This window comes from Siniperca chuatsi, linkage group LG10 (assembly GCF_020085105.1).
Source record: "Siniperca chuatsi isolate FFG_IHB_CAS linkage group LG10, ASM2008510v1, whole genome shotgun sequence".
Classification (NCBI taxonomy): Eukaryota; Metazoa; Chordata; class Actinopteri; order Centrarchiformes; family Sinipercidae; genus Siniperca; species Siniperca chuatsi.
Window position 1 is genome coordinate 23908924 of NC_058051.1, and position 27722 is coordinate 23936645.

Genomic DNA, 27722 nt, shown 5'->3' on the forward strand with positions numbered 1-27722 from the left:
AAGATCCCTACTGATTTTTGTATCTGCATGTAATCTTTTTTACTTCAACTAGTATTATGAGTTGCCCAAAAAGTATGAAGCAAAACATCCTTTATTGAAATATAGTTCAAATATTTAAAAAACAAACAAAAAAACAAACAAATGCATCATACAAGTACAGTGACATAGTGCTTTGGAAAGGCACCACCATATTACACAATTTGGGTTAGGAAATAGAAAAAAATTACAGCATCCACATTATTATTTTGAGAATCTTCAGCCCTTTAAAATCTCAACTGAATCTGTGTTTTAGCGACTGTTTCAACTACAGTGCCAAGAGCATTTTGGTAACACATCCATAAGCAAAACATATAAAAACGTAAAACTAGACTTTGAGGTTTGCTCCCATAAGAACACACAAACACAGTAAACAACAAAACAAAGTGTTTAAAGTAATATGTGCTCCCTGAAGATATCCCAGGACAATGTTATTATGGCTTGCATCACCAAAAAAAGCAACCCCTCACATGTGTAGTCAATGTAGAGGACTAAAAAACCCAGAGTTACTCCTGTCCAGAAAGCGCTGGTGTGTCCTGTGTCTCAGCCTGAAGCAAAAGCCCCTCCTCACTGTCTGACTCCTGGTTTAGACTGTCCAGTATCGCCACAAACAGACTGAATGAGTTGTCCTCAACACAAGCATAAATGAGGTACAGGAGGCACGCCACAATGAGGAAGACCGAAATCTGTATCCGGAGGGGCACAAGGCGGCGCTCCACCTCTCGTCTCTCCAGGGTAATGGGACTGGCAGGAGTGTCTGGGTAAGTGTACTGGATAGGTCTCCCTGCTGCACCCTTGATGGGTCGCCGACGAGTGGCACTGAAATACAATAGGGCATATGTGCTGATAATCCAATCACAAAACTCCTACCATGTGTCGATATGTGATACTAAGCAAGATGTCCATGTGTCACCCACCACCGATTCTAATTCCTGTACATTTCTTGTACTTCTGTGAAATCTAATTCTTATTCAACAACAACAACTTAGAAAGCTGCCAAGAGTTTCTAATTGGCACACTGTAATAGTGTTGGTATGGCACTTACTAGATGCCTGTGGGTGTGGCCTCAGTGTCTGGAAATATGTCCTTGAAAGTGTCTTTCACAGGCTCCGGAGGAAGCTAGAAAAGAAAGCAGAAATTACTGACAAAGTGGACCAGAGAAATACATCCCAAACAGCAGAGTCCCACAGAGACAGTCAGGTAGAAATAAAAGAAAAGGGTGATATCTGACACATACTGACAAAATATTAAAATAGAGCAACTGTCAAGGTTATTGTGCATAATTTTCCAATTTGGGTTACGGATAGTAACCCTGACATATTAAAGGAGTCACACCGAACAAAGTGTGTTCTTGTAGACAATGCACACACCCCTATCAAGTGATATGGAATAAAAACAGAAAAATAAAAGTCAGCAAGAAGAAATATGTGCCTTCATTCCCCATTTAAAAGGGGAGGCTTCGGGAGTAGTACAGGATCTGGTTCTTCATGGTGTGCTTGTCCACAATTGGCATGTCCAGTTAAGGAAAGGAGGCGTAACAGATTATGATACACTGCACATCTGTAGTCTGAATTTCCTCCTGCTTCCAGTGAACCTCTCCAACACTTTAACCACCACCGAAGTTTGAGATTAAAAGTGTGGCTGAACAATGTGAGCACTACTGACCCTGTTGGACCGTGACCAATGTTCCTGCACATTGCTCCCATTCAGCTCTCTGTCAGTGTTTGTGCTAGTAGAGAGTGACCTCCGACTCTCCATCTGTTGTTTAGAGCGACAATGTACATTACTGAGTAAGCACTCCAGCGATGATTGCTCACAACAAAAAAAAATAACATGAAATGTCATTTTTAAAGATGTGGGATTAACTTTCCTCCTCAACCATCTGAGTGATGCTGAAGGCCTGAGAGGAAAATGATGAGCAACCATTGGACATAACTGATTGCGATCCAGATGCAACCTGCAAGGATTAGCATTATTATCATGTTAACAGTGACACAAACATGTATCATTCAATCACACAATCTATACACCAGTGAGATACCAATGCCTGTCACTATAAAACAAAAAAAATCCCATTGGTGGCTTGAGAAGGACGCACAATAGAGAATAGACAGTATAAGCAAGGAATGCAGAGAAGTTTAAATCCACAAGTGAAATAAGACCATCCTACCCCTGATCCTAATTCCAAGCGTTGCTGTACAGAGGATGCTCTACTAATTCCTATGGGAATCTGTGAGCAGTGAGGCCGATTCCGCTCTGATGATTTTAACACATTCTCTGAATTCCACTTGGGACTAGGTTCCCTGTTTCTAGAAGCATGAGCACGCTACAAAAGACCAACCCAATCAAACACAAGAAAAGAAAAACACATCAGTGTCCCCTGAAAATTTAGTTTGACAGAATTTTGTGCAAATAATATGAATAACTGTAGTATTTATTTACCAGCCTTGATGAGGGTAAAAAGCACTGTGGGTAAACAAAACCACCATTCTGAAAACACAACTCTACCTGTGAAAAGATAAAAAGCACACTAACACTCAAAATGCAAGTGCTTATTCCAAAGAGTGAACACTTCCAATTAGAACCCAATTTTACAGTTGCAATCTGTAACCACTAAGTGGCACTGTAGGGAAGATTTGTTTCAATACAGCTGGTGATGGCAAATATGCAATAAAAATGTCTATTAACCACCAAAAGTATATTTTTTTCCAGATAATTCAAAAGATACTATTCATCAACACAGAAACTCCAAATCATTTGACCAAAAAATCTCAAGAACTTCCTACAATTTTCTCACCTGTCTACTTTCTTGTTGGACCTGTTCTGACTGTTCAACTGTTTCTTCTTTTGCTCCTTCAGAACCTGTACAGAAAATAATACAAAGCATATGATTATCTGATACCGACCATGAAATGATCTAGACAAAAGAAATCAACAGCATTTCTGGTCATACCTGACTCTTTGTCCTCCTCTTCCCCATTTTCCTCCTCCTCCTCTTCACTGTCAGAGTACAATACACCTTTCGCTGCTCCATTCAGACGGTCGTGTTCATCGGACTGAAGCAGTTTCCTGAGTTTCTTCTCATACAAGGCCCTGGTGGAGGCTAACATAGACAAACAATACTATAGCAATAAAGACAGGGGCAAACAGACCTAAATATATAGAGTGATGGTGAGCATTACGTCTTAACACATTCATTAAAAACACAAAACTGCATTAATGATGACAGGAATCCAATTTCTACAATGAAAACAAATTTCAAGGTAGTATTAAGTGCAACCTCACCGACTATGGGCCCAGCTTTAACCCCATGTGCAAGCAGTGCGACCTTGAGGTCATCATCAGTCAAACCACTCGGGTCTGGCATCTCTGCATCCTCTGGATCCTCCTCCTTGTCCTCACAAAACAACATTTGTTGAATTTAGACAAAGGCTGCAGCTTGAATGCCAGCAGTTTCCAGGTGTGGGATATGAAGCATAAAAAACAGCTGGAGGCTGCAGTTCACAAATCTGTTCAATATTCATCTAATTTGGGTACTGCATAAATCTTCAGATTTTTACATTTACCTGTTCTGAACAACCATAGAAGAATAGGATAAAAAAGTAAAAGACAGGTTTATTGTAGAGCCCAACAATATCTCGGAGGGCCTGTATTATCAGTTGATACTGGCTTATCAGATATCAACTGGCAGATACCTACAACAGGTTTATTGTTCGACTGTAAAGCACTCTTTATCTCAGCTCCTCGTAACAAGACTTGAATGATCCCTTCTGAAAAACACTCAACTATCAGTAGGGCTGCAACTAACCATTATTTTTATTATCGATTAATCTGCCAATTATTTAATTAAAAGTAATAGTTTGGTCTATAAAATGTCAAAATAATAATGAAAAAAATGCCTATCAAAGTTTCCCCGAGCACAGGGTGACATCTTGAAATTGCTTGTTTTTCCTCACCAGCACTCCAAACCCAAAGATATTCAATTTACTATTAGGCCATATAAAACTGAAAAAACAGCTAATTCTATTGGCCGGAACCAGGGAAAGTTTTGCCTGACAAATGAATGAGAAAAAGCTTAATTGAATATCAAATCAGTTAATTAATAGTCTTGATTAATTGACATCATTTTAAGTCTATATATCAGTATTGAGTCTAGAGTGCAAATCTTGCAGCAGTTTCTAAATTTTAAACTCTACCCTGACTTAACAGTTGATTTTATAGTGGATGCTATGCCCACACAGACTAAACACAGTCTGCCCAAACAAACAGTCTTTCTACCCCATGACAAACCACAGAAACAACTTCTACACTTCAAGTGCTAGTGCTCTGCCTGGCACACATAAATGAGTGCGACAGGTGTGGAAAACACATGCACATGTAATGGCAGCCGCCAAATACAGAAACGTCTCATGTAAATCTATATCAACTTTACAGCTGGTGGCTCAGTGGTCAAGGACCTCAAATGCTACAGCAAGCTGAGAGGACTGTTTGGTAGCGAGTGACCTATATCTACCCCTCCTCCCCTCCACAGCTGCTGACCTTGCGCAGCATCGGTTTAATTCAGTTCATGCCAATTATTATTATGCATAACGACCCCTCATTATCAAATAAAATTGTTGATGTCCCTGAAGGCAGCATTGTTGACACGTCTTTTATTAGGCAACATATTTGCTACATGCTGTAAAATGATATTTTGGGGGTAATTTCTCAGACATGTCAAGTAAGTAGGAAAACACTTGTCACAACTGGTCTTTCAAATTAGACTGATTACCCAGTGATTGCACGCAGTAGGTCTACTATGGTCACATCTATCACTATCGTACAGCAAGTTGTGACTGAAAGCAGAACGTGTTTTACTCCCCAAACGTCAATTAAAAAATATTCTGGCACAAAACACCAAAAAAGTTTGATCAACTCACTGCCACATCTTGTACTTGATCCTCCTCATCGCTAGAAAAATCCGCTGCGTTTTTTTGATCGATGTGTTTTAAGTGCAGCTCGACGTAAACCTCCTTTTTGCTCTTGGCATGTGGCAGTGCGACATTGTGGGCAATTAAATCTGACCTCAGTCTGGTTTTAGAGAGATGAACGGGGTCCTCAAACAGCGGCATGTCACAAGGACGACGCGGAAAATGAAAAATAGTTAAACTTAAGTGCTTAGCTGTTTTTTATATTTGTATAAAAACGTCTCTGAAGTCAGACGTACCCGACAGAGCTGCTCGGAGAAACCCTCTGCAGTGCCTGTGGTCTGAAATTCACACTGACTGAACTGAGAGCAGCTGCAACTGACGATTTGATTGACAGCCAGCAGCTAGCTTTACACACCACAAGTGAGTAAACATACAGCACCGCAAGCTAACAGTGTGTTTAGCTAGCTTGGAAGTTCATTACTTTAAAATTAAACCTAAAAAATGTATTAAATAATGATAAACTTTAAAATAAAAAAATGAAAAGGCATCTGTGGCTTTGGTTAGCTCTTTATTTGATTGTCTTTTGGCATGTAATATTAACCTAGCTAGCTAACATTAGCTACCTGAATAATTTTATTGTAATGCTACCGTTTTTTAGCCCTGGTTACTCAGTGACGATGGAAGTTCAGAGCTGCCAATATTAAAAATAAATAATTTAATCAAATTAAATCCAGTCAAATTAAATGGTCTAATTTTAATATAGGAATCTTTTACAGTAGATGTTTTGACTTGTCATAGTAGGAAAAGCACAGATGTTACTAATAAAACTAACAGTGGCTGTATTCGAAACCGCCTACTATACTAGCAGTACAAACTGATTTGGCCAAAATGTAGTATGCAGTATGCCAAAAATATGCGGATGTCGTACTGATTCAGAAAAAATCTCCAGTATGCATCGGACAAGTCTACCTCGCCACCTGTGTCCCACAATGCAAAGCGCTGGAAGGGTCACAACAACCGGCCTTTTTTTATTTATTAAATCAGGCAGTCTCAACAACATTGTTGAAATTGTGGACAGCAACACCCCCGTCTCCGTTCTATTCAGGTGTCCCAGTAAGCCATGACAGTGTAACCAAATTAACTGAAACCAAAGCAGCTAAATGGAATTCAGCCATCATTAATGTTATTATTTACAATACTATTAGTTATTTCAAAATGTTCACTGTGAAAAAGGTCTATTGGGAACCCCAAATACCCCGAAGGTAGTTCATACAATTGAGTTTTAAGTACTAATTCCTCCAGTCTAACCAATGTATACCTTTGACCGCCAGGTTTGACCCAGGCTTTGGTCGTCGTTGGTGTTGTGTTGTCTCTGGTGCACGCTGCTGCTGCATTTTTACTGGAGTGATGCATCCACCTAGTGCTTGTAGAAGTGGTGAGTAGTTTTTTTTTGTAACACCTGTTAACAGATAAAAAACAAAACAAAACACTTGTTTAGGTGATTGTCTGTAAAGCAGGGGGTGACAAGTGTGCCAGTGAGGACTTTTCTTCCAACCAAACACCTACAGCAGACATCTGTTCAAACAAACACATTGATTATCTTAAAAACTTGCTGTGAAAATCAGCAATCAGTGGTCAAGATATAACTCAGTAAACCTGCTTCTTGGAACAGGCCTCTGGTGCTTTAAATTTTTATCAGTATGAAATGAGTAGAATCACCTGGTAGGCTTTGGTTAGAATGAACCAGGGGTCAACTTCAAAAAACATGACTATTGAACCCAGGTGGATGACTGTATAGAGTAAAACTCAACAACCCCTACCCCGCTAACATCTGGTACTGAAGTGACTAGAGCTGTTCCTGGCAGTTATTGTGCTTCATGAAACAGGCCCCTGTTTTAGGGGAAAACAGTAGGGATCCCTTGAACAATAAATGGGTTGTTTTGCTTGTCTTTGTTGCAGGTCATACAAAACAGCTAAAACACATTGAATTAGATGACAACCTCACTATCTTGCTGCTCTGTGCATGCAAATATGAAATGACAAGACAGCAGGTGGGTTTACATCCCATAGAAGTCATATTTGAGTTTGAGTTGGACAGACTTGATCACCTGCTGTGTTGGATCAACACATTGTGAATGTGAGAAAAACATTTGTTTTCAGTGGGGATTTCCATAGGGATGAGGGGATTTAAATTGCCTGATTGGGCTCTAGCAGTTTAATGTTTTATTATTAGATTTCTTTTTGGATTTTGAATCTCTTTTTTGATATATTTTCCCCCTTAATTGTGAAGAGCCAACTTTTTATCCACTATGTTGTACTTGTTGCCCAGCTGTTGCCAATTATTCAGAGCAGGTAGGTCAGGAAACTACTGAGCTGTTTTCTATAAGTGGGTCCCCTTTTTTTGCACACACACATACAAGTAAGCACATGCACTTGCACAGTCCTGTAAATGGTTTCACACTATTGCACTGATCAACAGGTGGCGGTAACACACCAAGATATGCTGCACTGTGCCAACAAAGGCAGGGAAGAAGAAGACTAATAAAAATGGATCTAAACAATGCTGGATTTAAAATACTTAAAAAAATCAGTTTTGCAAATGTTTTATGATGAAGGAATCACATTTGTTAGAGCTCAAGGATACACGCAATGTGTTTTGGTGAGTAACACTGGATGTAAACATAACTTTTGTTTGTTTACAAGAAAACTCCACAGGGCACCTTTAAACTCACCTAGCCAGAACATCACTGTTAAAATTTGTGAAATATTGTGATCCCCTTTGTTGGTCTTCAGGAATGTTTTACTGTTATAGTTTTGAACATATCAAAGCAAAAAAACATATACAGTAGATTTTAAAGTTAGGATTGTAGCATTAAACATTTAGACATTGTCATAAATTGTATGTGAAAGGCATACAAAAAGGGTTTACGGATAAATACAAGTCTCAAATCAAAATCGTAAAAGTGGTCTGAGACTTGACTTGCCCATATTTGCTTTGCACAGAGAAATAAGACTTGATTCAAGAAATGTCTGATATGCATACTTCCAAGTTCAAAGTCAGGAGATATTCAACAGAGAGTTATTGTGGTCAGAAGGCTGAATGCTCTCTGTATCCTTTTGCAAAATATACTCGACAGGGAGGGGGTAGGAACCATGAGAGGCCACATTTGAAGGGCTTTTTACAAGTGCTGTGATGGCTCAGCTGGCTAAGGTGCACACCATCTATCCATGATGATACAGTTTAAAATGTATAATCTTGTTGCATGGTATCCTCTTCTGGCCTCCATCAAAATAGAGCAAAATTACCATTAAGTCAGCTCTAGTACTAAATCAAGCTAAAAATACTAAAGTGGGAAAGATTTGGCATTTATAGATTTAGAAATAAATTTTTCATTGAACAAATGTTGACTGATATTATGTGGTTTAGCACTGCTTCAGATAATGAGAACCATAATGAATACTGAAGGACCAATATTTCTTTCTTTCCGGTCACTGGAAATTAAACAAATGAACAAAGTAAACAAGATGAATGAGAAGATTACTTCTTTTTCAAATTATAACCTGAATCCAAAAGACAGGCCAATAATTGGATCTACACGACATGGCAACTAAGTTTTGGTTTAAAGTTATAAAGTGTATACTTGATTGGAAAAGCTGGAGGCGAAGACAGTTTGTCCATAGGAATTTTAATATTTCCCTTAAGGTGATGTAAAATAATCTTTTTTCACCTCCTGAGTATGAATATGTTTGTTTTTTTCTATAGATATTACACCTGTGGCATAACATGCTTTTCATGTTCCTAGTCTTCACATGTTTCTATCATCACTGTAAAATAATAATTTTCTCCAATTACACTTCTCTTATAACCATTGAAATGCTACCTAGCTAATAGGTAACAAGAAAAGCAGGCTGTCATAGTTGGACCATGTCATAATTTTGGTGATTAACCCTTCAAGTGTTAGGCCTACAGAAAGTAACTATCACTGGAGTGAATAATGTTACCCTATTATTTTATTAATGGGAAAACATTGCATTGTATAAAAAGTGCAAAAACACAAGAACAGTGACATTGTATCAGTAGCAGTGATGTAGGTTTAATTCTTTGCAAATCTGAATTAGCATATACATAAATGCCGTTACTGGTAAGTTCAGGATTTTTAGAGCTTAATCTTTTTAAAGCTCTATTAGACAGTAATGATGTCATACTACATAAACCTTAGCTAACATTGGTAGAACTAGATAGGTGCCATTTCCTGAGGAAATGGTTTGAAAACATTTTAATGTCCTCACAGGGGACAGATGAGTGATCGGTAAGATAAGCGTAAAAAATCCTGAACTTCTACTTTAAAATAACAGGTGGCGTAGAATATCCCACAATCATAAAACATATCTCTGAATGCACGGAGTTATGACTTCCACAGTGAGCTTCCCAGTAGAATGGCTGACAGCAGCAGGAAAATAACTGTTTTACTTCCTTGACCATGTGCTAAGTCGCAACTTTTATGAAAACCAGGCACTTCCTAAAACATATAATAATAACTAATGTTTGCTCTAACTCAAAATATCTATATTTGCCCCACAATTTTAAAAGTTTGATGCAAGGAAAGATGCATGATGTAGGCTACAGCTTTTGTTGATATCATTACATAACATTTTAGATACTATAAATAGCTGGGCTGAACAAAATGCCACACAAGCTAAACTTACATTGAAAATGCCAAATGATGATTACATGTTATATTTGGATTCTGTTGTTCATTGACTTTGTTTTTCATCTTAAATATTAAATTATGTCAAAAAGCCATCAAACAGAGTTCCGAGGTTGACTGTCCACTGTGTATCCAATGGCTTTAAACCCTACATGACATGTTAGAAAGAACTCACATAGGAATAGAAAGCCATAAGACACAGTTGTGGTTGAATTTGGAAGATAATGATACAAAATCAGTCTCAGATGCTGTTTTAGAAATCATGCAGTTAGAGCTGAAAGCTTAAAAACAAAGAGGGAAAAAACAGGGGCAGGTTGCAGACAGCAGGATTTAAAACTCACATCCACATGAATAATTAAGCAAAGAAATTCAAAGTATTCATCTGAGGCCCGGGGGAGTAAAATGAAACTGTCTTGTGAATCTTTAGACAGAAGGAATTATATTTTTTACACCACAAATAGTTCAAATAAATTGACCCCTACTCTATGCTTGAATCTTACAGCAATATTCTGCAAGCATTTCAGTTCCTCAGGGGGTTTACAGAATAATCTTTGATTAAAAATGCAGTTTTAAATCAATGTCCACAGGGAAAAGGTGCTATGTTAATCAAAAGGATTTTCTTTCTGAATTCAAAACAGATTACGTAGTCTTTCTATATTCTGTGGCAACCCCCTGCTTGACTTCCTCAAGCACAAAGGAGATCATTACCTCAGCATTTTAATTTAACCACTTGGCACAGAAAGCTAAAATATTTTTGCAGATATAAAGTTAACATTTCCATGCAGTAGCCCTTGTTCCTCTTTAATCAAAGCCATCATGCTGATGAGTCAAGCATCATTAATGCACAGAAACACTACTAGTATGCTTGATTGATTTCATTATAAGTTTATTCATACTCTTGTGGCTCTTTAACCTAATGAAGTCTAGAAGTTTAAGTCAACCTAAAAATTTTAACTTGAATTTATTCTGAAGCTTTTCTATGCATTGAACTGAAACACAAGACATTTACCACAATTTTAAGCACTAAACCTTTGGAAGTGCTTTGGACCATTTTCAACCCCTCAGTGAGTAGAGACTCAGCACTCGAGCTATGAAGGCCAAATCTGCTCACACAGATGCCTGCTCAGAAAATAGTAGCCTTTATAAAAACACGAAAAAATCTTGTGGACAGAGAGGAAGCGAGCTACTATAGAAGACAGAGGATGCATTTGTTGACATTGTATCAAGTGCAGTGCTGAGGTATTTGAGGCACAGAGGGGCCAGGTATTTGTCAGTCAGTGTTTCTTGTGCTTTTGCTGTCTCCAACTCAAACAACAAAAGCCCTATTGAGACAGCCTCCTTTTTTTCTCTGAACAAGCACACAAAGCTTCCTGTACTAGACTGCAACTGTCCAGTGCTGAGACAACCACTTCTAGTTGTCTTTTTATGCACCTGTTTCAAGTTGTTCTGGCAGTGCAAGGGAGTAAAAACACTTTGTTAGATGGTTTCACATCTTTTTTCATACCTTTGCTACATTTAGCTTAGCTTTTTATTCAGTCACATGGTTCCAAAATGTCCTGACTTCCATCATAAGACATCCTAACTTTATTCTAAAGAGATAAAAACACAATGAAGGCCAATGTGATTTTGAGGTTGTCAGCCTCACCAAACATCAAACTGTGTACACACTGAGATTAATCTCTCATTGGCCTTACATATGCTGGATATTCACATGACCTTTGACAGAGAACATTACCCACTGAGGGATAGTGTTTACTCAATCAGCCTTTTCCAGTTTTGAAAAAAAGACCATTGCCAATGAGCTCCAGGGAGCCTGTGCTCATGCATGTCTCAGCATAAATTAGTAAAGCCCCTGTGTCAGACTCTGTCCAGACAAGAAGGTGAATCTCAGCCACAGGGAGGATTAGCTTTAATCCCTAAACATCGTACATGGTCCCTCTCTACTGGGAGCCAATTCAGGGAATCATCAGTAGCCAGATGTTTTTAATGGCTATAGATTATGGCCGTGTTTAATAAATTTGAATACATTCCTCTGTTCTTTTGACAGAAGAGTGTGAGCAAATTTTAAGAAATTGCATTTAGACAAAGCCTTTACAATACAGCAAATGACTAATATCACAATTTGACATTTAGACACAGGTTTTGAATATAAAGATGGCACCTGATTTCTTACCCTATGCAGTGTTCCCTTTTCATTTATTGAAAACACACCTAAGCAAGCACCTTCCACTGGCAGACAAGACAACCAAAACACATTGAAACACTGCATACAACACATGAAAGCCCCAGAGCATCAATGAAGCAGCTTCACTATCATTCTTGATGGAAACAAACAGATATTTTGACTAGCACACTTTACACAATTAGTGTCGAATGCATTCTTATGCTATAAATCTGACTCTTACCTTCTTCTCCCTCTCCTGCGTCCCTCGCTGGAACGATTATGGCATCCCCTCAGTCTAATACTGTATGGAGAGACAATGGGTCGTGGGGGGAGGAGTTACTATGTGAACAGGAGCGAGAGTGAGGAGACAGAGTGAGTAAAAGCGGAATGAAAACTGGGAGAGAGAGAAAGGGAGAAAGAGGGCTCAGAAAGGAGATCACCCGCTCACAATACTCTCAAACCACGAATCTGACGAAACGTTACATGAATGGCAATTCTTGAGACCCCCTCTCCCCTCCTCAGTTGCAATGTCAGTGAAAACAGCAAGCAGAAATCCCTCTTCACGTGGGAAATGTAAGAAAAAACAAGAGACTGTGAGAGAATGGGTCCTGGTTTTAAACAAGTCCCTTTCTTTGGCTTTCTTTGAATGAGTTCTTAAGATTCCAAGTTGGCAGAGTGCCCATGGGTCCTGGATGGAAAAGGATAAAAGAGGGGCTGAGGTAGGGGGGCTGTCTATTGTGTTTGTTCCCTTCCTTTCAGTCCTGGCACTCTAGTTGATCTTTGCAGCCAGTTGCTGAATATTCCAGTCACCTATTCCTCAGTTGTAAATAGAAGCTCACATTTTTAATAATTTTCATCTGGACTGATGCTTGTTATGACCCGGAGATGACTCAAACTTTGTTTTGTCATCCTGCTCATACATTCTTGACAGGATTAAGGTAGAAACCCGAGGCCAAAATAATTACCAAATGAGCAGTGGGTCAGTCAGTCAGCACTGATCTGAAGATCTTTGTGTTTTTAGAGTCTCTTAGTCTTTGTTTGGGCTTCCTTTCTCCCTTCTTTGTCCTTCTAACAGTCCATCACTAGTAGAGGGAGAATGCTGTTTTCCCTGTTGAATCTGGGATGAAGACAGCAGGTGCTGTTGCCCCTCTCTGAGCCACATTCACTCACAGCTTTCTCCCCCTCCATCCGTTTCCTCTACTAATACACCCTCCTCCCCCTGTCTATGTGAGGAGGGGGTTGGATAGGGAGAATGAGCTGCTGTATAATGAAGCACAAGAAATACACCCAGAGAAAATATACAGTTTTTATGAGGTTTTAATGAGTGACGTCACATCGTCCTGATCAGAATGGCTGATGAGCTGTGTGACAGAGTGAAGGTGATCATGTAAAAGAATTAATGCAACTGCATCTCTTGTCAGTCACCACTGTGCTTCTCACCGCTGCTTGTGCTGCATCAGTGCCGCAAGAGAAGCCCTGTTTTCACTCACAGTCTAGCCCCCTCCTCCTCCTTCCCCACAAACCCTTCCCTACCCTCTCTCTGTCTTCCTCTTGCTTTCCCTCAAATAAACACACAGGCTCGGTTCATTACTATTCACCAGGTTTCACTAAGACACGCATCATTGCTCTGCTCCCTACAACTATGTCGGGAGAGGCGGGGGAGAGGAGGACAGGGGGAAGAAGAAGAAGGGAAAAGCAAGAGACATCTTATGATAGAAAAGAATAAATCACCATTGTGTTTTCTGTGTCCGGATGTGTGTCCAAACATATATTACCAGACAGCTGCATGCATGAGTTGTTTTCTCCTCTGCCTCTGACAGAAAAATCTTCAGGGGAACAAAGCTGGTTTAGTCCTCAATACAGGAATCTGTTTTCCTTTGTAGGGTTTTGAATTCATCACTTGCCTTTCATTAAATCCAGGTCGTACACTTAAATTATTATCTGTGCTGATATACTGACAAAGCATTTCATCCATGAAAATGGGCACAATGCTTTTTTTCTATTCCTGTGTTGGCTCAGTCTAAGCCTGCTGTAGTGTAGAACTCTCTGTCACATCGATTTCAGGAAAACCATACTTCACTATGAAATGAATCCTTTGTTATGCTACTTTTTAATCTCAATAGATTACAATGATTCATAGAATTACAGCAAAATCATACGGGAGGAGAAACTATGCTGCAGTGGTAACCTCCACATAGAATCATACAAATCTGATTGTTTGGATAAGGTAGGCTCTGACAGTATATGATATCAATTGTAAAAGGTGTTTAGCTGTGTTATTTGCCTTGAGTTGCTCTTCAGACTTTTGAAAATGAGCATGAATATTAGAAGACCTTCAAAGATAATACATTTCTAGCACTTCCAATCATTTTTGAGTTTGTTGTACTTCTCAACAGCTTTCTCTTCCCCAAGATTTCAAACACCAAATGAATCGTCTATGTGAGGGTTTGCGAATACAGAGGATGCATTTCCTCTTTTCTTTCCTGCATAACGTAAGCAGGAAAAAAAAGTAAATTTGAAACTGAATAGGACTGAAGATGTTCCATTTGTGTTTTCACAAAAAGTGATGGAAGGGTTATTTACTATAATCTAGAGCACCAACTATTAGTCGATCAACAAAAAATTAAGCAACAATTTTTATAATCTATTAATCATTTGAGTCATTTTTTTAAGCTAAAAAAAAACAAATTGCACTAGTTCCAGCTTCTCACAATGTGAATATTTGAATAGTTTTCTTAGTCTTCTTTGATATTAAAATTAATATTTTTAATTCATTCATAGAAAGCAAGTAATATGAATATGTTAACTTTTGGAAATTGTGATGGCCATTATTTTCCAACTTTTTTCTGACATTTTTTTAAATAAACCTTGTAAGCTGGACTTGAGTGGCACCTGATGAGTAATATATTCCAGGAGTTGTTAAAATAGAGCACAATTTACACCCTAAAATCCCACTTAGAAGATGTAATCTCAGGTTTACTGCATCAAAAGAGAAATGCTGAGCCTTTAGAAATTATGTACTGTAGATTAATATCAATTGCAAGTGTTTTCATATATATTGTGGAAGTTCAGACAAACAATCCACTGAACTTAAATTTCTATGCACATGGTATTAAAGCCTGAACTGTTGGAGAATAAGGCTTTGCACTCAGTCCATTACAGTAAAAACTCAAACGACATTATGAAATGTGCATACATCTGAATACAAGAACAGCATTCTTTTAAGATGAATGATAACTGGAGTCGCATTAAAAGATCTCCCCTGCGAGGTCAGGCCTTTTTCTCCTGCTGTCCAACCCTCCCTTCTAGAAATTACTTATAGAGTATACTACTAATGTGCAACAGCAAATAAGTTTTGTTAGAAAACACAATTCCTTTTTATCAACATAATTAGGAAACTTTGTTAATGAGTGTATTTCCAAAGTAAAAATGTTGATACTGAATGACAACATATTTCATTCATTTTCCTTACAATATTTGCTCTTGAAAGACAATATCTGCTGAAAACACAATATCTTTTTGGTTTATATATATATATAAATATATATATATACTTATATTATGGTATTATATATATATATATATATATATGGTGCTGTATGAACACTGAAACAAGGTTTGCTTGCTGCAATCACTCCTTCTGTTCATAATGGTGAGTGCAAGATATCTTTCTAATGCACTTTCATTGTAAATGATGGGAGACAAAATCCACAGACTTCGTTCTTTGCAAAAATACATTCCAAAGTTAATATGAAGTCAATATGAGGCCTCAGCAGTCTGAGTTTGGGTGGTTATCTTTCAAAGTTACAATCCTTTTAGTACAAAATTCCCTCTTTGTGCTACTATCCCTCCACTGCAGCTCAGCACAGAAAAACTGTCTGGGGAAACACAAAGAGGGACCTTTGTACTAAAAAGGCCGTAACTTTGGAAGAGACCCACTTGATTTTACTTACTCAGACTGCTGAGGCCTCATATTAGCTTCAGATAAACTTTGGAATGTATTTCCACAGAATGAGGAAAGGGGATTTTGTCCCCCATCACCTACATTGAAAGCAGGTTAATAAGGGATCTCATAGTTGCCAGTATGAACAGGATGAATGAAGGAAAACTGTTTGAGTTTACATATGGGCACCTTACTATAGTTTTAAGACAAACCTGAAAAAATGTGAACCTATCCTTTAAAGTTACAGGAAGATCATGGTCTTAAATATTGAAAAAGTCAACTGTGACTTGAACACACACTTGACAGGACAAATTTGCTTTTTTGACATGTAAACAAAACCACAGTTTTTCCACAACCTTCTAACCACATTTGGTACTCAGGGTATGAATTCTGGTCTCCAGTGTACGTTCGCCATCCACCCCGACCACCTACATTCGACTTGTAAGCGGTACAAAAAACTAACACCTAAATAATGTTGCTAGTGAACATGATCCAGGCAGCAATTACATTTCAAAACATAACTGGCAAAACAACAATTAGTAGTAGCCTATAAAACATAACTCTTAGCAGAAAGGGGGTACTGTCCTATAGAATGCTCCCCTATCAGTTTTATTAAAAACAATTCACATGAAAGTGACACTTCATTTTCTCTCTCTCTCTCTCAAACTTTTCTGAATAATTATACTTTGATATCTTGTTGATCTACTCATGTACTAACTTTCACAAGTGCTTTATGCCTAATCTGCTTCACCGGCAGCTAGTTTGAAAGCACAGAGCCTCGTGGAATAGCACTGTTTTGCCCTGCAGACATGTCTGTTTGCATACCACATATCCTTGGCTCTATTTTGGGCCTGAGGAGATGTGTAGGGGGTGCACTGCAGGCCATTTCCATCCAGGGCTACGGGGACTGACTTGAGAAATGTGGATAGGTGACAGATAAATTTCTTACTGCTCCAACAGGAACCTGTGTCATGTCTACTACAGTTAATCCCCTCACTTGTGTTAATACATATACTGAATCACGTATGCCTGCCTGACTTGACAAGTAATAATACATAAACATATTGTGACTTCCTCCTACTTATAGGCATTGAAATGTTTATTTTTCTCACTAACGTATGATTAAATATACACATCCACAGGCTTATGAAGAAATACATCGGGCTTTGGAGGTATTAGCATGTAATCCATGTCATTTACTCCTATTTTATCATGCATCGCAGTATGTGCTTTTCTCTGCAGGCTCACTGGACCCTTAAGAAACGCAGTATATAGATGAAGCAAATAGAAAAGGTAGGAGAAGAGCAGAGAGGAAAAAATAGAGCAATCAGATTATGATTCCTGTCACATTGTCCTGGCACTGTCTCAGGCCTTGGAGTGAGAGTTGGCTAAATGTCAGCCTATGGAGATGAGACAGAGAGGAGCAAGGCAATGCTGTTTCTGTCCACTTTAAATCCTGTTACTGATGTCTTGTCTCTTTATGTGGCTGCCATCCGCAAACCATGTGTCAGACTGAAAAAGAGATACTGTGTTCTCCGTGTTTGAGAGGAGGAGAGAGGAACAATACGTATGTTTGTGACATATTTAACAACAGTGATCATTATGTATTATAATTAATAGTCTGAATGAATTTGTTGTTTCCTCCATTAGTCTATTTCAGTTATTCCTTGTAAAGTGTTGCGTAAGTACTATATTTCTATAGAGGCAAACCTGATTGATTTTGCCTTGAATTGTGGATGTATGCAATACTTTTACACCATCTAGTGTTGAAACTGTGAATAGAAAATGCATATAACTTAAAGTCCCCCCCTTCTCGAAAATGTGTTTTGTCACTTTGATATTTCACTTGGATGTTAGAGCTTTACTGTGCAGAATGATGTATGTGCAGAGCTTGACACTAGAAGGCTGTTTTACCATTCATCTACTGAAGGGGGAAAGTTTCTTTGTGCTCACCTTAAATATGAGTAGCTATAAGCATGATTTTGTGACCTTGCAACCAGTTTGGAAGCAAATCCTGGTCCAATATGCAACTTACAGAAGTGTAATGTGGAAACTTGAAGCCTCCAGTACACACATACACTGAGAATGGACCTTTCAGTGAAATAGGAGACATCTTGTGTCCAGCAATAAACTTTCGAAATTAATATTATTCATAGATTCTTCATTTTTCAATGTGACAGATGGAGTGGATGTAATTTTAAGAATTTTTAACAAGGTAAATGTAGACTGTTGTTTTGTGCTGTTTTAAGTATTACATTGCTAAACAGTGAGTGAAACTGTTTAGGTGGGTTACATTTATAAAATGTGCAGCAGCTGTTCACTTACTCACGTACACAGACTTTTAAAGCATTTTTTTGTTTCTTAATTAGCAAACACATACAGTACCTCTTCATAATCTAACCTGTGTAAATAATAAGTTCATTCAAAAACCGATGTCCTACTTCAGTAACTAGAAGTTGCTGTTGATTTTTAACATCCTACACACCTCTAAGATCGTGTTAGTTGACAATTACCTGGAGAAATCCATCTTGTGTGGCTATATCTCGAGAAGAGGAAGTGGATGTTAATGAATGCCTTTTGTATAAACATACATTTTTCAGGGTTTAGTACCTGACCAGCATCTCCACCTTGCTGGGCATGTTGGCAAATCAGTTACACAGCTTAGCTTTGTAGGCTGTGTGATCTTGGCATATAACACTGTGTAGAAAGATACAGTCACAGGAAAATTTATCATATTGGGGGTAAGTTGCATATACAGTGCATGCTGAAGTCAGAACAGTCAGAGATGCAAATCTTTTAAATCAGACAGCTAACATATATATGCATCATACTTATGTATTTAGAGACAAACTTGCAAAGTAGTTAATTGGGTCACTGCAGCAGTAAGATAAGAACCAAGAAAATATAAAAAGATAATTCATTGATTGCTGAGAGCATAAAATCGTACATTATAAATGTAAAATAATAAATCAAACACAAAGATTTGTGTCATCATCATGCAAATATATAATACATAAAACTCCTGGTGCCTTTTATGGTGCCAGGGTTTTTCATAAAATGTAAGTTAGAGATGACTAAATTCACAGTTTTGATAATAAGCCTGTATTGTGATTTCTTTAGTTTCGCCTGTTTCAACCTTGCCAGGAGCCCATACTTGGCCACAACCGGAAGAGCTTTTGCTTCTCCCATACAATCATTAAAGGGATTAGGTATTAAGTCCTTTCTTTTATTCATACTACTGAGGGACAAGTAATACAACATATTACTCACCATTATTCATTATAGAATAAAAAATGTTAACTAAAGAACTTATCTATAATATCTAAATCATGCAGTAGCCTTGAGATGCACAGCATCTGCCAGTTTCTTTCTCAAACAGGGTCAAGCTAAACATTGTTGTGTCATATCGCACATATTGTCCATCCTCAGTGGCCTTCCTGAACTTTAGACTGACCCACACACACGCTTGCAAGAAACGAAATTCAAGAAATTTCACAGAAATTCTAGAAAAACAAGATAAAATTCAATAACAATTATTATTGAAACTTCACTCCTTTATTCACTTTGACTTTCACAAATACTGTCCATAGACAGAGAAAGGAGACAGGCAGATTGTTTGATCCTAGAGAGAAATTGTCTTGTTGCATTTGACAGTTTGAAATTACATGAAAAGTCAGGGAATCACTTAAGTATATAAGATTCATCCTCTGGGTACCATGGATATCAGTACCAAATTTCATCCACTCAATAGTTGTCAAGACATTTCACTAAAAACTAAAAATGTCAACATTTTGGTGGCGCTAGAGAATAAGTCACTAAAGTCAGTAGAATTCATCGTCTGGGGACAGTGAATGTCTGTATAAAACTTCATGGCAATCCATCTAATAGTTGTTGAGATATTTCAGTCTGAACCAAAGAAGTGGACCGACTGATATTGCCATCCACAAAGCCACATCGCTACAGCGGCTAAACAGAAAGAATAAAAAGTTAGAAATATTGTTGGCACATGTTATATACTGGATACTGGATATATTCAGTAGTGATATACTGTACAAAGTCCTATAAAAAGAATGAAAACATTAGATTTGATGAAAAAACAAACCCATGTATGCAAGATTGTAAATAAAGTAATATACAGTACACAGAGGAAAGGGGGTTTTGAGCTTATGATGTTTTATAAATTGGATAGATTTCATAACAAATTATTAAATTATGTTGCAGTCACAGCTGAACACCTAACTTTTCATATAGTAGAATTCTAAATCAAAAAATAAAAAAAAAATTTGTATCTATATTTTAATTACATTTTATAGCACATTATGTAATTTTTAGTGTCCAAGCTTCTTTTGTAGTAAGTGCAGCAGAGTTTTCCAGGTATGCAAGAAAAGACAACCTGTCCATGTGAAGCCTATGCATCATTGGGTTGGAAGTGCCATGACATATATGTATGCACACTTTCTGGTAGCATTTCAACACATACTCTTTTTCATTGCTAATCATTGACACAATTCAAATGGTCATATTATTGTTGGAATAATCTCCACTTCACCCATTAACTCAAGAGGACATCCTTTTTCAGTTAAGCAATCAAAAGAGGAGGGAGCTAAAAGCTTTAAAAGAGATCAAGAAACTCATTACACTACAACAAACATCCACAAAACTTCACAGAGCTGCTGTCACATATTGAGATTGTAATACTTAGTAGTAAAAAAAAATCCTTGGCAGTCTGTTTCACTGAGGTACATTTATCTTTATTGTGGTCAAGATGTTTGTGGATGAGCGGATAGTAACTCTGTTTAAAAGGAATGCCCATCACACACTTACCTACTGGAGTGTTTTCTTCAGCTTTGGACTCTGCATTGCTTTCCTTGGACCTACAATTTTGGACTTGCAATGTCAAACAAACTCAACACTTAGTCAGATTACCTGGGTATTCTTTTCCCAGCAGTTCTGCTTGTTGATTGGCAGCTCTGTTGGTGGTGTTTTCAAGAGGACGTAAGTATCATGAACTGACAGACTCTGCTGTGCAGGTGTTTGGTGTGCATAAATAATCTGAAAACGACTGACCGTCATTATAACTGTATTTGTCTCTTTTCTTTCTTAAAGGTTGTTCAGTGCTTTAGCTGCCTTATTTGTCTCTGCTCTCATCATCTCTGTAATATTTGCCATCATCCCTCTGTGCAATAATGTTCTCCTGCTTGCCATCGCCATGGCTGTGTCTGGGTTGGCGATGGGCATTATTGACACCATCGCTAACATCCAACTGGTGACCATCTATCAGAGGGACTCGGCTGTTTTCTTACAGGTGAAAACGCCTGTAGTACCTGTACCTTTTCTGTAGAAATACTGGCATGATAGCACTCACATTCAATGAATAATTAATAGTAGATTCAGAATAAAATAAAATAAAATAAAGTATCATTTAGAGAGTGTCAGGAGTGTTTGATTTGTCTTTCTCCACAAATATGGAAAGTTAGCAGGAATTTTCCACACAGTATGTTCTGTAGGTGTATTTTGTCAAGTTATAAGCCAAATATATAATTTAAAAAAACACAGTAAATCATGCCTCTGGCCTTTTGTCTTCTACATTTTTGCAGGCTCTTCATTTCTTCATTGGGTTTGGAGCCCTAGTGAGCCCACTGATTGCAGATCCTTTCCTCTCAGAGACGGGCTGCGGGAATCACACAGGGAATGGGACTGCGATCATGCATCATTTCAGGAACATGCTGAGAAACAGTCCAATTGCAGAGCACAACATAACTCAGAGCCACCTGCACCATGAGGGATGGGAAGAGTCTGGTGTGCACTATGCCTTCTGGATCATGGCACTTATCAATGTAAGACACTGAACAGATGTACAGTAGTAGATATGCAAGAGAGGAGTTGTTGTTTTTTTTCATAGCTCCTAAATCTGATATTTCAGTTAATTGTTAAAAATGACAAAAGTGAAAAAACTCAATATTATTTCAGCTGCCTGTGCCCATTGCAGTCCTGTTACTGATGTATCGGGAGCAGCTGATCCCATGTTGCCCCAGCGGCACTCCTCGTCTTCTGGACAAAGATGAACTAGCAATGGAGAACCAGCAGGGGGCCGAGGGCCCAGATGTGGAGCAGAAGGAACATGAAGCTGGAGGTAAAGACGTGGAAGAAGTGATTTTATACAGGACTCCTATTTTAAGATGAATAATGCACACTTTGCTCTGTAGATTTTCAGTCAGTTTAGATGAAAAAAGAAATCACAATAAATGCCATTTTGTGTGCTACAATCTGTCATATGTGACTTTTCGCTCTGTTACAGGTCATGGGGATATCTTTAGCTGCTGTCAGAATGATAACCTGCGCGGGCTGCCAGTATCCTTCTTTATGATTCATATCCTTGGTGGGATGGTGCTCTTCATGACCGATGGTATTGTGGTGAGTGAGGGTTGCAGATAAATAATATGATGTGCATTTCACGTACTATGTTCCACATGAAATTTTATGAATACATACGAAATCTGCTTCACATAAAACACAGAAAGTAGAGCACATGAAAGAATCTGCCTTTTGCTTTCAGGGTGCATATGCCGGCTTTGTGTACACCTATGGTGTGGCACCACCTATGTCACTGCCTCATAAGACAGCGGGCTACCTGGCCAGTGTCTTTTGGGCAGCGATCACTGCTGGACGTCTGTTGTCCATTCCTCTCTCGTACCGTTTCCAGCCTGTGAGACTGCTCATGTTCAACCTGGTAAGGCCAATAACACATTTAGAGTGCCATCACATTATAGATGAGACATACACAATGAAACTTGAGGTCAAGCACTTGATTGATAACAAATTGATAATACTCGTATTTGTTTTTACAGGCAGGTGCTATTGTTACTGTGTTGATGCTGCTCATTTTCTACACCAGCAGCATCTTTCTGTTTGTCGGGACCTGTTTATGTGGGCTTTTCCTCAGCAGCATATTCCCCTGTATGCTAGCCTATACTGAAGACATCCTTGATTATCAGGGTATAATGAAGTGTTTATAGCACAATAATAATAGCATAGTAATGGAATCAAAGCAAGGAGAGGACATAAATCATACATTTCTTTTTGCAGGATGTGCAACGTCAGTCCTGGTGACAAGTGCAGGCCTGGGAGAGATGGTAATGCAGGTTCTGGTTGGCTCAGTAAGTCTGATAAGCATCTTCATTATTATAGAAAAGAGAGTGTGCTGAAGTAGAGAAATAGGCTCATAATTGCAAAAACAAGCCCAGTGGAGCTTTAGATTCATGTTCAGTAGTTTAATGTTGCTATCTCATGCCCAGATTATCCAGACTGAAGGCAGCTACAGCTTCCTGCTGTGTGGAATGATAATCGCCTGCATTGGTTTTATCCTCTTCATTTGTCTCCTGCTGTTCCATCGAATGCACAGAAATTACCTCACAGGTACAGTACTCTCAGCACTCTAATACACTGAAGGTTTGTTTGCATTCATTTCATACGCATCATCCCCCACTCCAACTCCATCTGCGTCCCAACAGGAACGACGAAAAAGTCAGCCATGGTGGAGGAACCAGCAACAGAGCAGAGTGGCTCTGCCAAAACAGAACAGAAAGATGAGAAAGAGAGCAGCTGAGAGGGTCAGCAGCTATGTTTTGTCCTTTACTGGCCACTGCAGGGGAAGTTTTACAACAATCTGTCATTAAAGACTTCAAATGTTTTACTAAAGCCTATCAATGTACATTGTGCTGATATACTTTTATTGGGCTGGAAATGACATGGTATTTGCAAAGTAAATAGTGTGTTACTGAGGTTATAGTTCAAACTCTTAGATTGTTTTTCTGTTTTGTAAGTCACGGACAGTGTTGCCGTGTTAAATTATGGACAAAGTGTGGATTGGTGTTCTGTTTTATATTGCATTAGGGTTTGAAATTTTCAATACAAGGATTATGATTATGATTACCTGCGGAAAACTTGACAAATTTTCTTTCTTTGTTTTTAATTGTATGTATGTGGGGGGGTTTTATCCATGTGTTTTTGGATATCTTATGGCATATGTACATGAAAATATACATGCTGTAGAATATGTGTATTAAAACAATTATACTAATACAGTGAACATGTAGTTTTGATTGATATAGAGACTGAGTTCTGTCACTGCAAAAAAAAAATGTGGATAGATACAACACACATGCAACAATTCAAATGTTTATTTTCTTTGCTTTCAAAATGAATTACGCAAGAGGACAGCCTTGGTTTTACAAACATCCAATGTGGAAGGAAGGACTTTGTACTCAGAGAAAATGGCCGAGAACTAAAGTGTAAAACAGAGTCGTCCATCTTTGATCATTTAACCAGTCAATCTATAACTTCAGCTTTAAGACCAGTTGCAACAAGAGCAGGAACTGTCAAAGACCAGACCAGCAGCACAGTGCTCGAAGTAAGTTTTGCCGCTGCTGCAATTGTAGAATTGGTTCTTGTTTGTTGGGTCAGGGTACATGCCGCTGGCCTTTCCAGCGCAGAACCCGCTGTCCATGCCGCTGGTGCCTGAGTCCCCACCAGAGGAGCTGCCGCCGCTGGAGCTTCCTCCAGAGCTGCCTCCAGAGCTGCCTCCGGGAGTCGTGCTCACTCCTGCGATTGGAGGAAGTCGAGTGGCAGGCGGGGCACAGGCTAAAAAACATGCACAAATTAATTATTTAATAAAATCTTTTTTCTGAGAACACTGGATTTTATATTGACTGTCAATGATAAAAAGTCTTACATGCTTGTTCCAGATTAAGGCCCTTTTTGAGAACATTAATCAGTGGGTATTTTCCCTGGTTACAGAAAGTGCCCAAGTAGTCATCCATGTCAAGGGTCCACACCATGGCACCTCCATAGTTACTCTTAGTCAGCCAGTCAACCTACAGACAGCCAGAAGGATGGCATTGTAGAAAGCATTTTGAGGTCAAAAACAGTAACTTAAGACCTTGACACAGTCTTTGCTGATAACTACAGCATGACATGTATAGAAACAGGGGGATCAAACACAAAAATTCCAATAAATTTGCTTATGTCACATTCTGCTGTAACACAGAGGGAAAACTTTCACATTTAATAATACTTAATATAAGTCTTGACAGGTTATGGAGAGTTGGAAACACTTTTAGCTTAGAGGTAATTCACAGCAGCAGCCAACAGATTGGCCTGTCAAATGGTAAAACAAGTATTCTGTTACCTTGATCTGGAAGCTCTTCATGTTGTCATAGCCCACCCACTGGTTTCCCTTGTAGGCATATGGCACATCCTGGGCCTGGTTCCAAACCTCAGTTGCTCCATCTTTCAAAAAGCCGCAGATCTGTAATTTCGAAGCATTTATTTAATTTTCAATGCATGTATGCAATGCAAAAATGACAGCCTAGGAACTCACTTCTTCATCTGGAGTCTGTAATGCTATGATAAACCAACTTGCTCTGTTATCAGGCATACAGGAGAATATTAACTAACATTGAATCACCATCAGCATTCGAGCTTATTCTTTATTACTATATTACAATGATAAGAAAACATACCTCAAAGTAAGCAAGTTCTCCAGCCTCTTGTGTGTACTTTCCTGGAGTTCCAGCACCAACAATAGGTGCTCCAACACCATGGTTAGCAGGGTTCCTAAGAGTGAATGTGTTGCCATATGTAGGGAAACCAACAATCAGTTTCTCAGCTGGGGCTCCCTGGCTCTTCCAGTAGCTCATGGCATAATCCTGGAACAAAGGAATTGGAAATATACATGGCTCTGGAATGACACAGCTTTTGTGGATGCTTTAATGTAGTTGCAGAAAAACTGTAGGTGTATTCTTTAGACAAGCCCAATGTTGGTCAATTAAAACTCATGTTCATGTGGAAGTACTCACCACATTGAAATAGATGAAGCCACCCTGGTCCTCAGGGCCTCTGAACAGGGGACTGCACTCGCCAGTCATGGGATCCCAAGAGCCATGGAAGTCATATGTCATGACATTGATCATATCCAAGGCCCTGGGTGTGGAATACAAGAAGCGGAGAGGTTACCACGCCATCATTAACAAGCTTACATTCATAATTTAGAGTAAAGGGGTGAGATTCAGAGTTGTTCCGTTCAAATGTGACCCATTATGTTGCTGTGGATGAGATAAGACACACCACAAATATTGCTTCAAATGCTTACTGGCCAAGCTTGGGAATCTGATAAGCAGAATCAATGTTGCTCTTTCCAGCAGCGACAGCAGCAGACATCAGAAGTCGAGCCTTGTTGCTCTGCTTGGCCTCATTCTCAAATGCAGCTCTCATCTCCTGTTGAATGTCAACAGATATAAAATATTTAGTATTAACTGAACTCAAGGTTTTATAATCCATGATTTGTAACATGGTCAGGCTGTAAGTTGTTTTGCTTTTATATATCTTTTATGCAGCAAAGCACAGTGGAAACCCCAAGAGATTTATTGTAACCAAATTTGGGGGAAAGCTTGAACAGTTATATTTACTACCAGGTAAGAAATTATTTAAACCGTACAGAGAAAAAATAAACTGAAAAGTGAACAGAAAACCAGACATAGCAAACAAACCTCCAGGAAAACAGAGTAGTACTGCTTATCCTCAGGAGGACCTCCCCTGTTGGCTGGATACTCCCAGTCAATGTCAAGCCCATCAAACTCATACTTCCTCAAGAATGAAATGACTGAGCTGATGAAGGTCTGACGGTTGGCAGGGCTCAACACCATTTGTGAAAACCTAACGTGGGAACAGAAATAAATGTATTAAAACAGAAGATCTCCACTGTTTAGAGTGCCAAGTGTGCAGATATCTGTAGATTATCTCACCCTGTAGAGCCAAAGTTCCATCCTCCAACAGACAGAAGAGTCTTCAGGTTGCCATTCCTGCCAAGGAATCAGACATTTTACACTGCAGTGACAACTAAAAACACTCTTACTTTCCTGTGCCTTATTAGTGAAACTTTATTGTTCTTTATACAGTAGGGGTTTTTTCTTTTTATACAAGAGGAAACACAACTTTCAGTGACTCACTTGTTCTTCAGGGCGTTGAACTGACTGTAAAGCTCCACATCATTCCACTCATAGGTGGCCAGTTGGTTGTTCTTTATGGTGGCGAAGGCATACAGCAGATGGGTACACAGGCATGGGTCGATGTCATTGGGCATATAAATGGTTGGAGGTGGTCTGTACTGTGCCCAGTTTGTGAAGTAGCATGACAGTATAAAGGATGAGCCTTTGATTCAAAAGAAATCTATTATTTAATGACCAACTACATGATGCAATGCAATTTCTGACCATAAAAAGAAAAACACACATGCACACTGTGTCCCATATGTATAGATTACTTACCAAGCTGCGCATGCAGCAGCAGGGCCAGGGCTGTAAAATGAAAGTCACATGGTTATCTTTGAGCAAAAAGACATTTACTGGAATAAGTGCTCAAAACTGCCCCCTAAAAATGGATGCAATATACTGTATATCCAAATCCTGGAAATAGAAATTAGCAGGAGACCATCTGCTGCACATAGAAGAGATGTTTCTAAAATACAGCAGCACTGACTTACCCATCACAAACAGTACTTTGCCCATGACTACCTTGTACAAGGAGGTCATCTATCAGGTGCACTCACTTTTATACACACCCAGTTTGCTCAAACTTAACAAAAATGGGACATCTGCCAAAAAGGCAAAAGATTGTTTCAGAGAAGATTATCAAATGTGCTCACTTAAGAAGTAATAACTGATTACTTATCATGCTTCCAGACATATTCTCCACTGGCACATTTTCTCCTTGTGTGAAGGACTTATTTATCCAAACCAAGCATAATCGAAAGCAAATACAATGCAGAAAATATTCCTACAGCTTGTTTGAAAAGTTAGACAAAACACCAAAAGAACATTGAAGAATTTGTCACAAATGTTTGTTTGGGATGTAGATACATTATATTATACCAATTATGCCTAACCTGCCAAAATTGTAATAAA

At 38.7% G+C, this 27722-nt stretch overlaps 3 protein-coding genes and 1 long non-coding RNA gene across 15 annotated transcripts; 2 read left to right on the plus strand and 2 right to left on the minus strand.

The window, feature by feature from the left end:
- Positions 1–73: 73 nt before the first annotated feature.
- On the minus strand, positions 74–6402 carry lemd1 (LEM domain containing 1). Of its 11 annotated transcripts, none has more exons than XM_044211338.1 (10): positions 6265–6402; positions 3322–3427; positions 2990–3139; positions 2834–2898; positions 2479–2544; positions 2207–2362; positions 1907–1993; positions 1702–1794; positions 1082–1155; positions 74–855 (listed from the first exon to the last, which is right to left on the minus strand). In XM_044211338.1, the coding sequence occupies exons 2-10, from the start codon at positions 3401–3403 to the stop codon at positions 543–545; spliced, it is 1086 nt and encodes a 361-aa protein (XP_044067273.1). In that variant the 5' UTR covers positions 3404–3427; positions 6265–6402; the 3' UTR covers positions 74–542. The 11 variants fall into 11 exon arrangements, with proteins under 11 accessions (XP_044067273.1, XP_044067270.1, XP_044067272.1 ...); XM_044211335.1 differs by having other exon boundaries at positions 3322–3433; XM_044211337.1 differs by lacking the exon at positions 6265–6402 and adding an exon at positions 5243–5379.
- Positions 5230–18089, plus strand: LOC122883119. Of its 2 annotated transcripts, none has more exons than XR_006379565.1 (3): positions 5230–5366; positions 6278–6381; positions 17005–18089. It is a non-coding gene; the product is annotated as an uncharacterized LOC122883119 (long non-coding RNA). The 2 variants fall into 2 exon arrangements; XR_006379566.1 differs by lacking the exon at positions 17005–18089 and adding an exon at positions 6906–7414.
- A 2086-nt stretch (positions 18090–20175) lies between these two features.
- Positions 20176–24113, plus strand: mfsd4ab (major facilitator superfamily domain containing 4Ab). Its single transcript, XM_044211327.1, has 10 exons — positions 20176–20757; positions 20869–21067; positions 21360–21599; positions 21733–21895; positions 22061–22176; positions 22319–22492; positions 22611–22758; positions 22849–22919; positions 23058–23178; positions 23274–24113. The coding sequence occupies exons 1-10, from the start codon at positions 20528–20530 to the stop codon at positions 23366–23368; spliced, it is 1557 nt and encodes a 518-aa protein (XP_044067262.1). The 5' UTR covers positions 20176–20527; the 3' UTR covers positions 23369–24113.
- On the minus strand, positions 23925–27394 carry LOC122883113 (acidic mammalian chitinase-like). The gene is made up of 11 exons (XM_044211328.1): positions 27302–27394; positions 27087–27116; positions 26769–26970; positions 26565–26621; positions 26310–26475; positions 25913–26037; positions 25620–25743; positions 25284–25469; positions 24950–25069; positions 24494–24635; positions 23925–24402 (listed from the first exon to the last, which is right to left on the minus strand). Exons 1-11 carry the CDS (start codon positions 27348–27350, stop codon positions 24110–24112), a joined length of 1494 nt encoding a protein of 497 aa, XP_044067263.1. The 5' UTR covers positions 27351–27394; the 3' UTR covers positions 23925–24109.
- Between the last annotated feature and the right edge of the window lie 328 nt (positions 27395–27722).